Source organism: Haemorhous mexicanus, chromosome 1 (assembly GCF_027477595.1).
Source record: "Haemorhous mexicanus isolate bHaeMex1 chromosome 1, bHaeMex1.pri, whole genome shotgun sequence".
NCBI lineage: Eukaryota > Metazoa > Chordata > Aves > Passeriformes > Fringillidae > Haemorhous > Haemorhous mexicanus.
Window position 1 is genome coordinate 145,014,670 of NC_082341.1, and position 17,040 is coordinate 145,031,709.

At 38.6% G+C, this 17,040-nt stretch overlaps 1 protein-coding gene across 5 annotated transcripts in view; it reads left to right on the forward strand.

Moving 5' to 3' along the window:
- COL14A1 (collagen type XIV alpha 1 chain) overlaps nucleotides 1-17,040 on the forward strand; it is a 115,612-nt gene that overhangs the window by 19,421 nt on the left and 79,151 nt on the right. For all 5 annotated transcript variants that reach the window (XR_009489189.1, XM_059866049.1, XM_059866058.1 and 2 more), the window contains exons 6-7: nucleotides 15,006-15,161; nucleotides 15,832-15,951. Coding sequence is in view for 4 of the 5 variants with exons in the window: in XM_059866049.1 (XP_059722032.1) it covers nucleotides 15,006-15,161; nucleotides 15,832-15,951 (276 nt within the window). In the remaining variant the exon portion in view is untranslated. The remainder of the gene's footprint in view (nucleotides 1-15,005; nucleotides 15,162-15,831; nucleotides 15,952-17,040) is intronic.

The following is a 17,040-nucleotide window of genomic DNA, read 5'->3' on the forward strand; positions in this document are numbered from 1 at the left end:
TGACTGGTTAGGGAGATCAGGGATCTTTACTGCACAGCACAGAACATGGAGGTTTGTTCAGCCTTCCAGAATCAAAATTGTGTTTTACCCCACAGCAAGTCCACTGGGGGCAGGAGTGTTTTTTTCACTGATTTCTATGAAAATCCAGTGATGTGGTGCTGAGTTAAAATACCTGGGGGAACTGCAGCTTTTTCAATCCCTGAAGTGCCTCTTTCTGATGGGGGTCACCTTTGCCATATGCTAGGAGCAAAACTGGAACTGGAACATTAGCTGAGCTCTCCGGGCTGGTGGGGAGCCAACTGAAAGCTCTGAGAAAATGGGTGATGCCACCCAGCTCCCTGCCCAAATGAAAAATAGAGGAAGCTCTAGGAGAAATTGGTTGACAATAAAAGCTAGATCTGAGTTTCACATTGTTGAAGACTGGGACAAGCAGGTAGAAATTTAGGGCAGAGAATTTATAACTAATCTATTGTCAATGAGTAGAGAATGGACAACTTGGCAATGGAAAATTTAGGTAGTGGGTGAATGAAAAACAGCATAGAAATCATAGTGGGCTCTAGAGACAGAGAAGCAGAAGCTCTATATAATGAGCTGTGTAATGCCATATGTGGGCATTAGGTGCAGATGTCAGGTTACATTATCTGTATGTAAGTAATTTTACCTGAACTAAGGTTAAAAACAGCAAATAGTGATTTAATGTGCCTTGATCAATAGTCCTGCACTGTATATTAATTTAAATTTAAAAGTTTTTGAGGAAGAGGTAAAAATTACTTGTAAGGAGAAACAAAGTTTTTCTTTGAAAGAATTTAATATTATCAGTGATCTTTAATGAATTTAACATTGTTACTGATATTATTATTATTATTATTGTGATTATTTACACAGATATATCTATATATATATATATATATATACACAAGTTATAAATGCAATACAATGAAGAATAGCTGCTCATTTAGTCACAGCTATCTTTAACACATGCTGTTTCCACTCTCCTTCCTTTTTCTTTTTTTTTTTCTTCACTACTCAGTGATGCACAGAGAAGAGATTTTAGTTATATTGTACTACATCTTGAGGTTTTAGTACTTTCAGGGTTTAATATCATAAAGTTCTGGAAAGAGGCCTGAAGCCATCTGTCATGTGATACCTTCCTGCTAAGTAGTAATAAGTATGCCTGCAGTTTCTTTTGGGTGAGTGTGATCTGCCAGGGCTCAGTTGCCTGTAAAAACTGTGTAGACATATCCAAAGTCATTATGTTTTGTGGTGGGATAGTTTTTGATAAATTTTTTTGAACTTCCTAATGTGTTGTACATTATTAGTGATATTATTATTTACATTACTTCTACAATATTTCAATGTAAATGTTTCTGAATTAATTTTTTTTCATAATGTGTTTTTTATTCTATCAGACAATGCAAAAGGCATATCCTTCCTCAAAATGCTATGTTATACTTGTCTGAGATTTCTATTTTAATAGCTCTTAGAGTGAGGTGGAATCTGTCTTCTGACAGTGTCTTGTCTCAGAAATGAGAAGTGTGGCAAGCTTAGAAAATATACTGATTTGCATTCTTCTTTCAACATTCCTATACATTTGATGCAAATGAGCTTTGACTTTTGTAGTTTAATAGCTGTTGAATGGCGCTATTTAAGCAGGGTAGGAAAAACCCACAGAGAGGTATATTAAGGTACTATTCAGAAGACACTAATTATCTAATTTATTAACTTGTCTGTTTAGTTAATGTCAGATGCTTCAGTAAGTATTACTAGACAGCGTGAAATGAGTGCTGTGAGGTATTTGACTAAGCCACAGGAATGAATACCTTCTGAACTTCTGCTTCATTGGCAGCATTTCATAGTTTTACTCACTTCATCCTGGCTAATGTAACTGCAAATGTTGGTTTTAGTCATGACTTTTTTTATTACTCACTGAACTCCTGGGCTATGGAACTCATTAACTATGTCTTTACTCAAATGATTATTTGATTTACTAGCAGGGTTTCCTTGAGCTTTCTGGAGGACACTTTAGGTCTTGATTATGAACAGCAGAAGAAAGAAATGATGCTTATGCTGTGTGGGCATTTTCCCCCAGTGCATTATGTTTTTCCTTAGCAATCTTTGTTGTTTCTCAGCTCTTGCAGGTTTTTCTGCTTCTGTAATCTGAGGGTAAAAGCAAAGTTTGTTGGAAAGTACTTAGCTTTTCCACTTTAAATACTATTTTTTTCTTGCTTTGGGGATGACTGAACCCTTCAGTCCAGTGCCCCAGCTCCAGCCAGTATCAGGACTAAGGACGTAGTCCCAATAGGTCTGGGGTGATCAAGCACAAGGCAAGTACTGACCAGCCATTTGTGCAGATGGAACTGGCCCCCTTGATGCCTTCATTGTTCTATTTTCCCATATGTGTTCTTCCCCAAACTACCTTTTTTAATGTTTTTGGTTCCTCTCCTAGACATATTAGGTTTAGGTGCATTAGATCTTGCACAGTCCGCAGATACTCATTCCTGTATCCCCTGTCTCATTGCCCCCTAAGCTCTGACCCATCAGTCTGAGCCATGTTATGAAGTAGAGAACAAGTTATCCAAATTGTGTTGCTCATCTCAGAAGATACAAGCAGGATGAAACCTCTGTACTTATTGTTTGGTTTCTGGATCTATGCTGGAATTACACAAGAGGTAAAAGCGAAGTTTCTGCACACCTTTTATTTTCTTTTGTTCCCGTGCAGTGCAATATAATATTGAAGAGTTGTTTGAACTAGATGCAACCAATTTCACTCCAAAACTAATAGCAGTGCAGCAGTTGTGTTCAGTACAGCACACTCCCTGGTGAATGCACTTCCCTGCTCAGAAATAACTAGCTCAACATCTTCTACCTTATCCTCCATTCCAAAGTGTAGAGATAACCCTGGCCATTAGTCTTAAGCATCAGTTTCTTGATGCTGCAGAATGGAAACATTGCCTACTTCATAGATAGGTTATTTAAACATTGTGGAGTACTTCTATATGATAGGTTTCATTTTTGGACATTTGTAAACTAAAGTCTGCATCAGAAAATGCAATGAAGTTCAGAACTATTGATGGCACTTGTCTAAATTCTAGGCTACTGCTTACCCGTCCCTAAAAGATGACTATGCATAATATTGAGGCTAATATTTCACCTTTGCAGTGTCTGTAGGGAGTATGGGAAAGCATTACCTTGTCACAGATGAAATGGGATGCACATCTTCTCTCATTAGCTGCCTTACCCCTGGGGACATGTGCTCTGTGTAGGCTGCTACTTCAGGATTTTTTTAAATTTACCTTTCAGTTCTGTGCTTACCATCTTGACAAATATGTTTGTACCCTTTAGTAAAAGCTGCCTTGTATCACTGAGTGACGTGCAGTGACATTTGCAGTGACATGCAATCCTTTGACTTGATTGTCAATTGCTCTTGTGTGTGTGGTGTATACCTGCTTGTTCTAGCACTTACTAATCAACTAAAAATTATATGGACATAGAAATGAATCTGTTTTCTATGCTTCTTCAAGGGAAATGGTCCCAGATCCCTACACCTCCCTTGAGAAGTCTGGGTAGTGCTTGGACCATGCTTCAGCATTATTAGAACATTTTGTACCACCACAAAGATTTGGCAAGCATTTATTATTATGCTCCCCTCACCATGTTACTCTGATCACTCCGAGGTTGCTTAGCCCAGACATTATTTTGTAGACTTGATTTTGGTTTCTGACTCAGTCACCTTGGCTTTGGACTTGGTTGGCTTTGTTCTGCCCAACTGTAGCCCAAACAGAAAATGCATGATGTCTCCTCTCTCAGCTTTCTCTAGTGAAAGCAGCACCTGACCAGCTGAACTTTGCCAGTAGGGCTCTCATTAAAATGCCTACAGCCAGTGGTTTCTCTGTGGTTTCAGTGGTGGTTAGATCACCATCCTGATATGTGCTAAAAGATGTCTGCACTGGACCCCACATAGAACCTGCAATCCTGTCCCCATCTATATTAGGTCATCAGAGCATGGATTTTTTTGACAGTGATTGTTTTTTAATTTGTGCCAAATGTCATGGCTTTCCGTTCTTCTCTGGAACTCCTCATTTTCTCTCTCAACTTTAGGTGATGAAAATATTTGTTATAATAAGGAGATGAAGTAGACTTGTCAGAATATACCATTGCTCTCTTTGATGTGTGAACTTTGGATGCAGCACCCAGGCCATCTGGGTTTCTGTACTTTTCAGAAGGTAGAATTTGATGAGAGGCATCCATTATGTTTCCAAGCTAGACCATAAACCTGTGAGCTGCCATGCAGAGCTTTGTATATTAGAAATTCCTTGTTAAACACTGGAGGACTTACAGGAGGACTCTGACGCAAGGAAACTCTTGGGTAAACTCCTCTTTACTGTCCAGAAAGTTTAGCTCATTGTGCTGTGGATGATCAATGCCTTTTCCAGGAATTCATCCTGAGGATTCCTCTGGAGGAAATAGCTATTGCGTCCTTTGAGTACTACTTGCAACTTGGATTTCATTCTGCAATGGCAGTACTTCTATGGACCTGGCTAGGGCAATTTGGAAGACTCCTTCCTGGCTCACATGACTGAAAAACGTGATGGGAAGTATCAGCACTGACATGGACAGAATTATTAAGTGCTTTTCCTTTGCCATAATTTGGTAGTTGCTTTGGAGAAAACAAAGCAAGCTACCTTTAGAGATTGCAGCATTTACCTCTCTATCTGGCCAAATTAAATAGCTCACAAGTGTGTTCACGTAATCGGAATAAGTAAAAAATATAGTTTTGAGAGACAGCAAGCTTGAAACTGAACATCTGGACATTACTGTGAAGCCTGGAACTGGGAAGGAGTTCATGTTGAGTTGTACGCTTTGAGCCTGACAGAAGAAATCCCAGGGAAGAGAGAGAAAGAGAAATTGGGAGCAAGAGGTTGATTTTAACCTAAAGAAGTCTCTCTTATGTGTTTGTAACTGCCATGTCTGTTCTGGATAGGTGTAAAATTTTATTTATTTGCATTAGCCAAGATTGAGAGTGAGTATTAATTTGGAGGTTGCTGCATGTCTTCTTCAATTGGTGTATTCCAGATGACAAACCCTTGTTTTATTCTGAAAATAGAAACCTTGGCATTAGGAATGATGACCAGTCTTCATTCTTACCCAGGAATTCCACTTGCTTAACTCCTGGCTCTGCTTTTCTGTAGGAGGGAATGCATTTCTTCCTGTCAGTATATTAGTATCTGGTTAAGGTTAGGTATTACCTCTCATAAATGTTCCTGCTCAAGTAGAAGCTGGAGATTGGAGAGATTGCCTTTCTGTCATCCAAAATGTCCCTTCCTAGGAACTCTCCTTGAATGCATTCACTTTATTGAAGTGTAGACTCTGTGTTGACATCGATATCTAGAGAATCTGAAGTTTGGAAAAAGGATAACTTTCTAGCTCTCTTTCTACTTTCTGAGTAGAAAAAGAGACTTAGCCTATCTTGGACCTCAATTAAAGTTTCATTTTTTTCATAAAGTGATCCAGCTCCTGATATTTGAACCACTCAGACTGACAACCTGAGTTAAAAGAGGCTTATCTTCATATCCATAACCCTTGAGTTACGTTTCTCCTCCTATCTCTGTACAGTAAATATGTATAATGCTTCAGAAATCTGAACTATTACCAACTGAAAACTTATCTGGCCTCTTTTTTTCCTTTGGTAGCTTTCCCCTCAGGCATTGACCTTTTTTTGTGCAATTTATTCTTAGTTGAAATGGGAGGCTGCTATTCACATTGTTGAATGATGGATTAATAGAAGCTCAGCTGAATGAATGGTCTTTCATTATCTTCAGACTGATTTTCATCTCTTCAAGTTGTTAGCTCTTGAGTGTCCATCCAATCAACAGTGCCCTGGCATGGCTGGATTCTGCTGGCAGCAAGAGATGTTTCCATAAGTCAGATTCAGGGTCCGTGTTGACATGTTTCATAATTGAAACACTTTCATTACTACCCTGCTGAGACATTCCTTAACAGTTCTTCATCCTCTGGCAGCATGAATTTGCACAGTCTGAAGTCTGTGGGCTCACTCAGGACTATGTGTATTCTACGTAACCATCTTGGTATGTCAGGAGTGGTGTTTGTCTTTGATATAACATGGAAGCCATGTAGTAACAAGTTGAAACTCTGGAGGACCACTTTTTAAAACTTGTGTGGCCACTTTGAAAGAAGAACCAAAAAAGATTTGTGGAGGTGGTAGCAGACAGATATATTATTAAAGACTGAAGTACAAGACCAAGAACCTCTTATAGGAATGTGTAATCATAATGATTGATGCATTCAGCAGTAAACTCATTGTGGATTTGCATACCCTGAAGAATCTGCTTTGCTTTATGCTACGGTCAGCCAAATGGGAGAGAAAAGTTAAAGTTTTGGTATCTGTTTTCAGGGACTGTGAGATGGCCTTGTCTTGAATACAACTATAATATACCCAGATACCCAGTTTTTGGGTTTTAGCTGTCTGCCATACAAGTTCTCTTTCAAGGCTGCTCTTTACTGTTCCCCATTTGATGAGTTGTGTTTCATAGCTTGTCTCATTCATCTGTTGTTAAACAGTAAGCATGAGCTTGTACTGAGGAGAGATTTCAGGGTCATTTCCACCCTCACTACATGATCTGAGGTCTTCATGTCCGTTCTGGGTCTGTTGATGCAGGACTCTGGTTCTGGGCTGTCTCATGGTCAGAGCCCTTTTCCTGGTGCCCTGTGCTGGGTAAGCCTTGGTGTTCCAGCTGAGTTATGTCCCTTGGTTGAAAGGTGCCAGGTTGTAGCTAAAAGGGAATTTACCTGTCTGTGGGGACCACATTTTCTACCTCCAAGGGGTTCTCACCTGTCTGGTTGACTGTACTAATAATGCATGTAATGAGGGAGTCCTGTTTCCTTATCTGATTGCTGAGTTTGGTATGTGTGTCTTTGGCTCATTATTCTCCAGAGCTGTGGTATTCTTGTACTCTGCCCTTCTGGAATACTCAAAGGAGCTTCTTTGGAACACCAGCACCAGCTTGGTGCCTGAGTATATTTAGTTTCCATTTATGCAGGAAAGTTAGCAGAATTAGGGCTGCATAGTGGTGCAGACAGCTATTTCAGAAATGAAATTCATGTCAGCAGGGTCTTTGCTTGGATTTGATTTGCTTATGTGGTTAGAAATGTGGACTAAAATTTCTGGTCTTTTGCATTGATCTTTCTAGTACAATAAAGGAAGGGAAAACTGTAAATTTTGAGCGCAGGGATGGTGCTCCCGTGGCCTGTGAAATACCTCTCATATCTCTTCTCTCTGTACCCTCAAGACCTTTCAAATTCAACATCCAAATTTCACTCAGTGCATAGGCAGGGTGGTGGTGTCAAACAGTGCCAGATCAGCAAGGGGAAGCAGAGTCCTGCCCCAGGCAGGAATAAGCCCAGGTACCACCAGTGCTGGTGGCCTGTTGGCTGGCGTGGGGCTTGGCAGAAAAAGCCCTGGGAGCTGGGTGACCCTGAGCCAGCACAGACACATGGCACAAGGGAGGCAAACACAGACACATGTCACAAAGGAGCCTCCTGGGCTACTCTGGGAAGGAAGCTGTTAGCAGATTGATGGAGGTGATTTTTCCCCTCAGCCCAGCCTTGGTAAAAGCACATATGGAATTCTGTGTCTCTTGCTGGGCTGGCTCCCCAGTAGAAGAAAGACGTGGACTTACTGAAAAGAGTCCATTGAAAGGTCATGGAGGTGATTTGAAGGTTTGGAGCATCTTTCATAAATGGAGAGGTTGAGACAGTTGGAGTGTTCAGCTTGGAGGACAGCAGGTTTGAGAGATATTGTTCCACTGTGTAAAAATGCACTCTGGAATAAGTAAAGAAGGCAGGGATTCTTCTCAGTGGTGTCCAGACAAAGGACAAGAGGCAGTGGACACAAATTAAAGTAACTGTAAATTATATTTAATCAAAGAAAGCAATTATTTTGCTATGAGGATGGTAAAACACTGGAGGGGGTTACTCAGTTTGTGGAGTCTTGGAGATTCTTTAACCTGACTGGATGTGGCCCAGAGCAATCTGCTGTTGTTGCCCCTGCTTTGATTAGGGCAGTTTCACTAAATTCAACAGGTCCCTTCCCACCTCCAGTACCCTGTCATTCTGGGAGTTGAGATTTTTCAGAGTTAGGTATTTACTCAGGCATCTCTGCTAGTTAGAGAATGGAAGAATTGCTACATTCAAGAGGGCAAAAATTTCATCCTGAGTTTTTCTAGATTGACATGTGACATCCTAAATTAGTGATGCTTCTAAAGATCACTGTATATTTGTATTTATACAAGCATATACACTGTTTACATCATGAAAATATTATTTCAAGAACTGCATGAAGTTACTATAAGGCCTTGAATTTGGAAGACTTTTGCACTGCGTTTGTGTTGCACCATCCTTTTTGTTTCTAGACACACTGTCCACGATATCATATGTACTTAGATCTGTAATGCTGAGCTGTAGTTTAACTGTGCTGTAGCAGTTTGTTTCAACTACTTTTTCATTATTTATGTGTTAACTACTTTCATAAGTATGCAGACTGTTCTCTCAGCAGGCTCTTCTCTGTTACTTTACCTACTGTGTTATGAGCTCAGGCACAAACCAGTTCTCTCTCATGGTTTAGAGGGATTTAGACATATACCTTAATTAATGTTGAGGATTTCTGAGTGCCACTTTTGTCTGAAGTGCCCTGATTAACTGTCTCGTAGACAGCCAAAGAAAACTGTCAGGGATTTCATACCTTACTAAAGAAATAGGAGAAATAAGTCTTTTAAATCCTGGCATATTTGTTACATAGGAATGGTAGATAAGTATGACCATATTAATAAAATATACAGTTTTCTGTCTTGAAAAGTAATTTAGACCTTGAGACAGCTGTTTCATTTAAAACATTCATGCACTCAGATGCAGAACTGAATGGAAAGAGAAGCAGAGTGTTATCACTATAATCTGCAGAAGAGCTTCTTAGGATTCATGTACTTTACAGGAGGATTACAGATCATCTTCAATTTAAATTGTGGCTAAATGGACACAGTATATTGCCAGGCTGGGCTTCAGGTTCAGGAAGGACTTCAGCAGCATGCTTTGTTCTGTGTTGACATGCTGTCTGTTGGAAGAGAAATTATAACAAATGTTTTAAACTCTTAATTTAAATTCAGGAGGATTTAAAACCATATTTTCCTGTCTAGGTACACAGACCAGGAGGGTTTAGTATTGCTGTTTGGTAAGCTGCTGCAGATGTGTTCTTCAGTGCCATCAGTCAACAATGGTCTGTAAGGAGACATCAGCACTTTCTTTCACGGTTACTTTTTTTTGGCTCTCAAAATAAAAAGTTCAGATTTAGAAAGAAAGTTCTAGAAGTTTTTATAAACTAGTGATTACATACTGCAGAAGTACAGCTGTCATTGAGTGTGTATGAAAAAGTGCATAGAAAATGGCTCTATGGTTCCTTTTCTCACACTTGAGAGTTATCACCAGTATATATAGGCAATTAATGTGTTATCAACTAGTTCTTTGATTAGCTTTGTGGCCTTAAATTCAAAAGGTATGCTATAAGTAGTATTTAGTAACTGCTGTGTTTTGGAAGCAGAAAATTTCTAAACTAGAGTATTCACAGTCAAATGTGATGTGATTAGACACAACACATTCTGTAAATCTTAATATTCCAGCTCCACCAAGTAACTAATTTGTAGGCTTGCCAGTTGGGCTATATTATTTTCCTGGAGAGGAATAAGGCACATGGAAAAGGGCTGGCTGCTTTTTCTTTTTTTCCTAGGGACTAGGGACAAACTTCTAACCTTGTTGGGCTGCTCATTAAACCTAATGTTCCAACATTTGGGTTCTTCAAATTCAAGCTGTGGTTGGATCTAGTTTAAAGAACAGCAGTTATGTTATATGCATTTGTCTGGTCCATAGGCCTGACATATGGGATGTGTTAAACTGAGGTCCAAGTGCAAGGATGATATCACCAGCACAGAACAATAATATCAATGTCAGAAGTGTGGACTAGTGAGTTGCTGAATTTTGGAGCTGGACACTGCCTCACGTCCCTTAATTTTTTTTTAACCCTTTTTAATGAAAGATATGACATTTTGCTAATGTAGATTTACACTGCCCTTGTCCTCAGTGGTGCTTCTGCTCAGCATGGTGCTGTCAGTTGCTGTGGAGGACTGGCTGTTCTCTGTCACTCCTGCTTTATTCACAAGGTATTTTTCACTCACTCCTGGCAACAAGCTTCTTGCCCTTTGTGCTTTGTTATCCCATGAACGAGTCTTCTATTCATACTGTATTATTATTATTCACCTCTACTTGAACTTTCTTCCTCTCCTTCCACATATATTATTTGACTTTCCACTATGACAGGGAGTAAGAAAGGAAACAACATATTGCAGACTCAGAAAGAATTATAGTCTTAACTTCTAGCAGGAGAAGTGTGTGTTTTGGCTCTGGAAAATGAGAACAGAGTTTCATACCAAGGGGAGGCAAAATATCAAATGTGTTTCTGTAAAACATATCATAACTGCATGCAAATTGAACTGGTTTGTCTAAAGCGTTGAGTCCTCCCACGTGTCATTTGCCTGTATTTGCAGCTTCTCCCTTTGCCTTTCAAGGAACTTCCAAAGAGTAGTGGTATTAACTCCAGGAGTCAAAATACCCTTCTCTAGATTAAAAATTATGGTTTTGTATTTCTGTGTGAGTAAGGCTTGCAGGTTTTTTTGGCTGAGCTTCTGTTTTTACCATTGCTCACTTGCTTACAACACGCATGTGGAAGAATAGCCGCAGGTAGGGGATGCAGCCCTGGAGAGGTGGTCAGTGTTTCCAGGAGCTTGTCAAGCCTGCTGTGCTCTGTGCAGCCCTACACTGTCAGAGCTTCTCTCAGGTCTCTCTCTACACTCCATTCCCTTCAGTGGGATGACTCAAGGGTCCTGTTTTGCAGGCTCCAATAACACTCCCTCTATCCCAGAAAATTCTATCTGGATCTTTCTTTCAGCATTGCCATCACTGGCTTCACTCTCAGGCAGTTTTGGCATGGTTTTGAGAGTGGTGTAACACTTGCATATTGGAAGTGTCAGCAAATCACCTTCAGTGTCTAGGGGTTTGAGGAATCAAATTCAGAAAACTTCATTTGGCAGATGTAAAGCTCTTTCAATGCTTTCTCTTTGAAAAATTTCCCTGAAACCAAGGAACCAAAATTCTTCATGGTGGTTTGATTTTTGGTGATACCGAAGCAGGTTTTGTGCAACCCTAAAACACTGTTGGTAGCCCTTTGCTCTATGTTGGTGCCTTTGAAGGTGAAATTTTGAGCCTGTGCCTTCTTCTGTGAAAAGCAGAAATGAGCAGGCACAGTCCCTTCCTACTCAGCTTTCTGGCAGAGTGGCAAGTTCCTTCTGCCAAGTAGTGCTAGGAAGATTGTAAATTTGTTTTGCATAAATATTTTACTTTCTCCCCCATAAAAATTCTTCTCCAATTGTAAGTGAAGCAACTGAAGACAGTTGCTGGTGCAAAATATATAGGTTGTTATTCTGACTTTATAATTTGTGCAATTCTGTTATTTTTGCTTACCTAAAGATCACAGGCTCTGTTATTGTTTGTTGTGGAATGCAGATTATAGTTTCTATATGAGGTTAGGAAACATGATATATAATTTGGTAACTGGTCTCTTCCCTACTGTCTTACTTTTGAAAAGTGGTGAGTGCTGTATACTTCAGAGAAAAGTGGGGCTTTCTCTCTCACTACTCTTTTCTTGATGACTGAATAAAAGGGAAATAAGCACACTATTGAACCTGATCACTCTGTTGAACCTTGTAGTAGACTAAAACACTGAGTGTTGAGAACTTTATTCTATGGAATGATATGCTGTCATCCTCCTTTAAGAAAGGTTGTTGGGGAAATTGCCAATTAAAGTTGTGTATATACTTGAAATGTTTGAAATTACCCTCAAACCCTACAGGAATTCATGACCATGTATGACTGTATGGAAAGATTATTGAAAAAGACATTTGCAAGAACTGGCAATAGAAACTGGCTAAGCACAGTGGGGTGCAGAAATTATTTGCTACACACTGTGTCTTTTAGACTAAATTTATTATCTAGGATGTCATGGTGTTTGTGTTCCTATCAGGTTTTAAAGATTCTATCACTGCAGTATTCTGTTTAATATCTCACTGTTGTTTATTCCCTTTTAGGGAACTTTCTACAATTCTATTAAGTACAACAAGGAGCAAACATAAGCAAAATAGTGGGTGTACAGAAGTAACAAAACCTAAATGTTTTATGCAGAAAAGATGCAACAAGTATCTCCTACCTACGAAGAATGAAACAAATTTTCACACTGTGACCTTGCAGTACAATCTTGGATCAAACCTCACGAGTTTCTTTAACAAAAAATATATTATACTATTTGCATTGATCTGATGATGTGGAAATAAAACATTGAAAGGAATGTCGTTATTGTTTTCTTTATTCTTTGGATTTTGCCTCACTGAATGGATTTACTAAAGCTGATAAAATCTTTCACTACAAAGCCATCACTACAGGATTAAAGAAGTCTTATAGACAAAACTTGTTGATATGAAATTATATGAAATATTACCAAAGGTAATAACTGGGTTTCATACTCAGCACAAGATTTTAGAAGTAGAAAAGGAAAATACAACCACACAAATCCTGTTATTCTCATTGGGCTGTATGACTAAACTTCTGGGATAGCACTGAAAGGTACATCTGTGCTATTGTACAGCTGCTTGGATGTGAATCAGGGGTCCTGTGCTTTCATTCTTACTGGTGTTGAGTAGCATTTTACTTTGCCAGTAGCTCTATTGAAGCTTGCAATGCTAGTCATGGCCAGTGTGAGAATGGCACAATTGTTAATGGAAGACAGATACTGCAAGCAATGCGGACTGATGAGCAGGAAGTTTATTTGCCAAAGATATTTAAAACATTAATTTTGCCATGACTAGTAGATTCCTATTAAATCACAAAACAGATTCCAGTCTCCCTGAAATCAAGGGAAGTTTTTCTGTTGACTTCAGTGACATAAAGATTTGGACCTGTTTTGGAATTATGTTCTAATTTAAGATAATTTTTCTGGTGCTTACTAATGTCCCCCAGTGTCAATACATTAAAATGTGTTGCCAATTCAAATAGTGTTGTCTTGTACTGTAAAAGCTAAAATAAAATATTTGCTTTGGCATCATTGTAAGTGGAATTTCTGTCATGTGCTTAGAACTTAGTTTGCACTGCTAGCTGCACGTAGGAAATGTTCCCTGTTCTTCTAAAAATATTTGTAGTACACGTTTAAGACATTAACTGTAACTTTATGGATTGGGTTTAATGCTCAGTGGATTTGCACTACAGTATGAATCTAACCCTTAATTATTACCAATGGAACTCCTTCTGCACATCAGATTGGTTTTGCCTATGAGATTATAGTTTTGTATTTAATGAAAAGATTGTCATTAATAATATATTGTGAAAGTTTAAAGTTGCTAACCATTTGTTTTATTTTCTCTGTGTATTGGAGAATTTCTTGGGAGCTAATGCAAACACCTTTTAGATAATTTCTCACTGACTTACTTCTTTTATTTGCTGAACATCTATGCTCAAATCAGTTTATTTCTGGCAGAGTACTTGGTGATACCTGTTAGCACCATGTTGAACTGTTGGTATTCTTTGTGAACTAACTTATACAGTGGATCCTGACAAAAATGATAAAAGCTGGGCTGCAGCTTAATTCGCTAATCTATGTTTGTTTTTTACTGTATTGAGGGTCATGATTTTCATCCCTAAATGGTTTGTGATGCATCATATCTATTCTACTAAACCTTGTTTACTTTGTCTTTCCTACTTACCTTCTTATTCTATAGAGAATCTAGTGTGGAGTTTGTATTTTTGTACTTCAAACATAAGCTCTCATTTCTTACACCTTTGTAACATCATTCCTTTGTTTCCCTCCCTACAATATGAGTCCACTGTTTCAGCAACTTTAATTTTACAGTCACACATCCACTTCTATGGAATATGGCAATTCTGTCTGAGGTTATGAAAATCTTTTCCATTCCCTTTCTTCTCTTCTTGGCATTTTCTCAAACTGAATGTGGCACTTCTGTTTGGGCTTCTAAGTTGGCTCATAGTGCAATTTGTGTCTAATCTCTACTTCCCTTCCTTTGATTTTCCCACTAGTTAAGCCTAAGTTAGTTAAGCCTTAGAGACCATTAATATATACTTCTGCTAATTCTGATAAGATCTTTGCTGTTGTTTAGTTTGGTTTTTTTTTAATGCTCTCGCATTTTTGTGTATATCTGTAAGACTAAAGCTTCATTCTCATGCCTGTTCTTATAGAGACTGTGAATTTGAATCTGAGGTCTTTGCATTTTTCCTCTGCTGTATTGAGTGCCTCCTACTTAGGTTTAATACAGCATATTAATTGGCCTTCAGTTTTGCTCAGCTCCCAGGAGCAGGAGTGAGATTCACTTCTGGATTTACAAGTCTACAGTGGTGCCTAGTGGTTTTCTGTAGGGCTATGGAGATGTATAGGAATACCTGGTTTTCTCTCTGTGAAAAGGGCCTTGATAATATGTCTGTTTCTCTAGGTAGCTCTCTCTGCAGTGTCTGTGCCTAAGGCTATGTGTTATGTACTGTGTATGGGGACTGAAATTATGTATGTGCTTTGGGAATGAAAACCAACTCTTGCTTTGGTTGTGCTATATGGCAGTTAGTATTTTCTTTCTCAAGTATTTTCAGAAGGAGGATTTATTTTCATAGGCCTCCCAAAAGTAATTTTGAACACTTTAATGAAAGAACTGAAGTAGATAATGGCCAGACTATTCTATAACTGAAGTTAGAATAGGCAAGTTTAGTCATTTTGCTTTTTTCTATGGAAGAAAGCTTTAATTACCAAGCTTATTGGGAGGAGAAAGGCATATATTTATTGGATTACAATTTTATTGTTGAATTAATAATATTGATTTAATTTTAATGATTTACAGGAAGCCTGTTTACCTGTAAAACTCCAGCAATTGCAGATATTGTGATACTAGTAGATGGTTCTTGGAGTATTGGCAGATTCAATTTCAGGCTTGTTCGACTGTTCCTGGAAAACCTGGTTTCTGCTTTCAATGTGGGTTCTGAGAAAACAAGAGTAGGTAAGGTGCCACACCTTTTTTGTAATATTTCTCCAGCAATGTAAAGATGTTATCATTTCAGGATGGTTAACAGCTTAATGCTAAACTTTTTTGCAAGATTCATCCTCATCTAGCGCTTCTATCATCTGAGTAATGCTGCTGGAATGTTTGTAGTGTTAATTCTTCGCAGTTTACTGTGACCCTCAGCTTAGTTATGTCAGTGAAAAATAAAAACTGTGGAAGCAGTCTTACTGACTTCAGTCAGCATTAGCCTCAAACACTTGCAGTTTAATTTTTGCAGGCAGAATGTGCCAATGGATGGCTTTTCCTGTGCTTTAAACTGGCTGAAAGGTATATTTCTGATCTGACACCATTCAAAAGTACATTACATAAAATTTTTCTTCTAAAGAATTTTTGCAATGTTAATAACTCTGAAAAAGTTTTGTATTTCTTTGCTTTTCATTTAATAAGTGCTTCAGTAAAAGGCCTTGAAAGTTAATTGAGGAGTTGTCACCTAGAACAACTTCATGCTACTTTTTGTTGTCAACCAATGCAGTTTTTCTAGTATGGTATCAAAGCTACTTGCAGTAAGCTAATTGGTAAGGTGCTGGAAACCAAGTACATGAAGTCTATATACTTGAAAAAACCCGTTTTGTCTTCTGATGGATTGCCTTCCTTTCTGGTTCTTTAGGTCTGGCACAGTACAGTGGGGATCCCCGAATTGAGTGGCACTTGAACGCCTATGGCACAAAGGAGGCTGTTTTGGATGCAGTCCGTAATCTGCCCTATAAGGGAGGGAATACATTGACAGGTACTGTGTATGCTTTGGCTTTTGCCTTTTATTAAAAAACATATTCTGCTGCACAGCCCAAGAAGTGCCAGTGCTTGTTATGAAGGGTAGAAAGGACAGGGGTTTTGCAGCTTGCCAAGGGCTTTATCCAGGGTCAGTTAAGTCTTTTCTGAAGCGCTTGTCCTTTGGCTTCACTGGGAATCAGGACAGGGTCTCATAACACAAAGTTACCTAACTCTGTGCTGGAAGGAAAATCTTTTACCTGCTGGGAAGGAAATGCAAAATCCATTTATAATGTTCATGCACAGGGCTTTATTCTGGAGAAGGAATGAATGTTGTTTCAGTATTTGACAACTGGTAATATTAACTTTACAAATGACCACCCAGGGCTTTTAGATTTCCAATGACATTTTAGTAGTTAAAGCACTGAAGCCTGAGAGACACTTAGTGATGGATAAAGCGGAAATGCCTGACAATCTGGGAAAAATTCAGTCTCTGAATACAATTCCAGTGTTATCAAAGCAGCAGTTAGTAATGTTGGAATGATATACCCAAAGACCCAGATATGGCTTTAAGTAAATTGCCTTTTTTTTTTTTTTTTTTTCCCCCCCCCCGGCGGGTAAGAAGCAGAAGAAATAATAAGCAGCAGTCTTTATTTTGGCAGAAGGAATGATTGCAGTGGGGCAAAGGACAGAAAACTCTAGTATGATTCTAGGAGTGATATTACTGGGTGGTAGGAAGTAGTAAATTATCATGATTATTTTATATGGACGTTAGAGGAAAATGAGTTAGAAATGTTAGCTGTGTGAGATTTAAAAGAGTTTTCAGATAAGATCTCATGATGATGTGTAAGTTTGTCCTGCAGCTGTTGTTCTTCTTTTCTTTTAAATAATTAACATTTATTTAAATCATATTTTCCCTAAGAGTAAATAAAGGGTTTTTTTCAGCTTGTAAGTTGGAAAAAAAACCCAAACAAACAAAAGTAAAATTATCTGTAGCATGAGGATTTACTAAGCTATCCAGAGCATGTGCTTTCATATAAGCAATATAGGTAGAAGGAGAGGGAACATCCTGTTCTAACTTGGTAGAACTAGGTAGAATAAGAAAAAA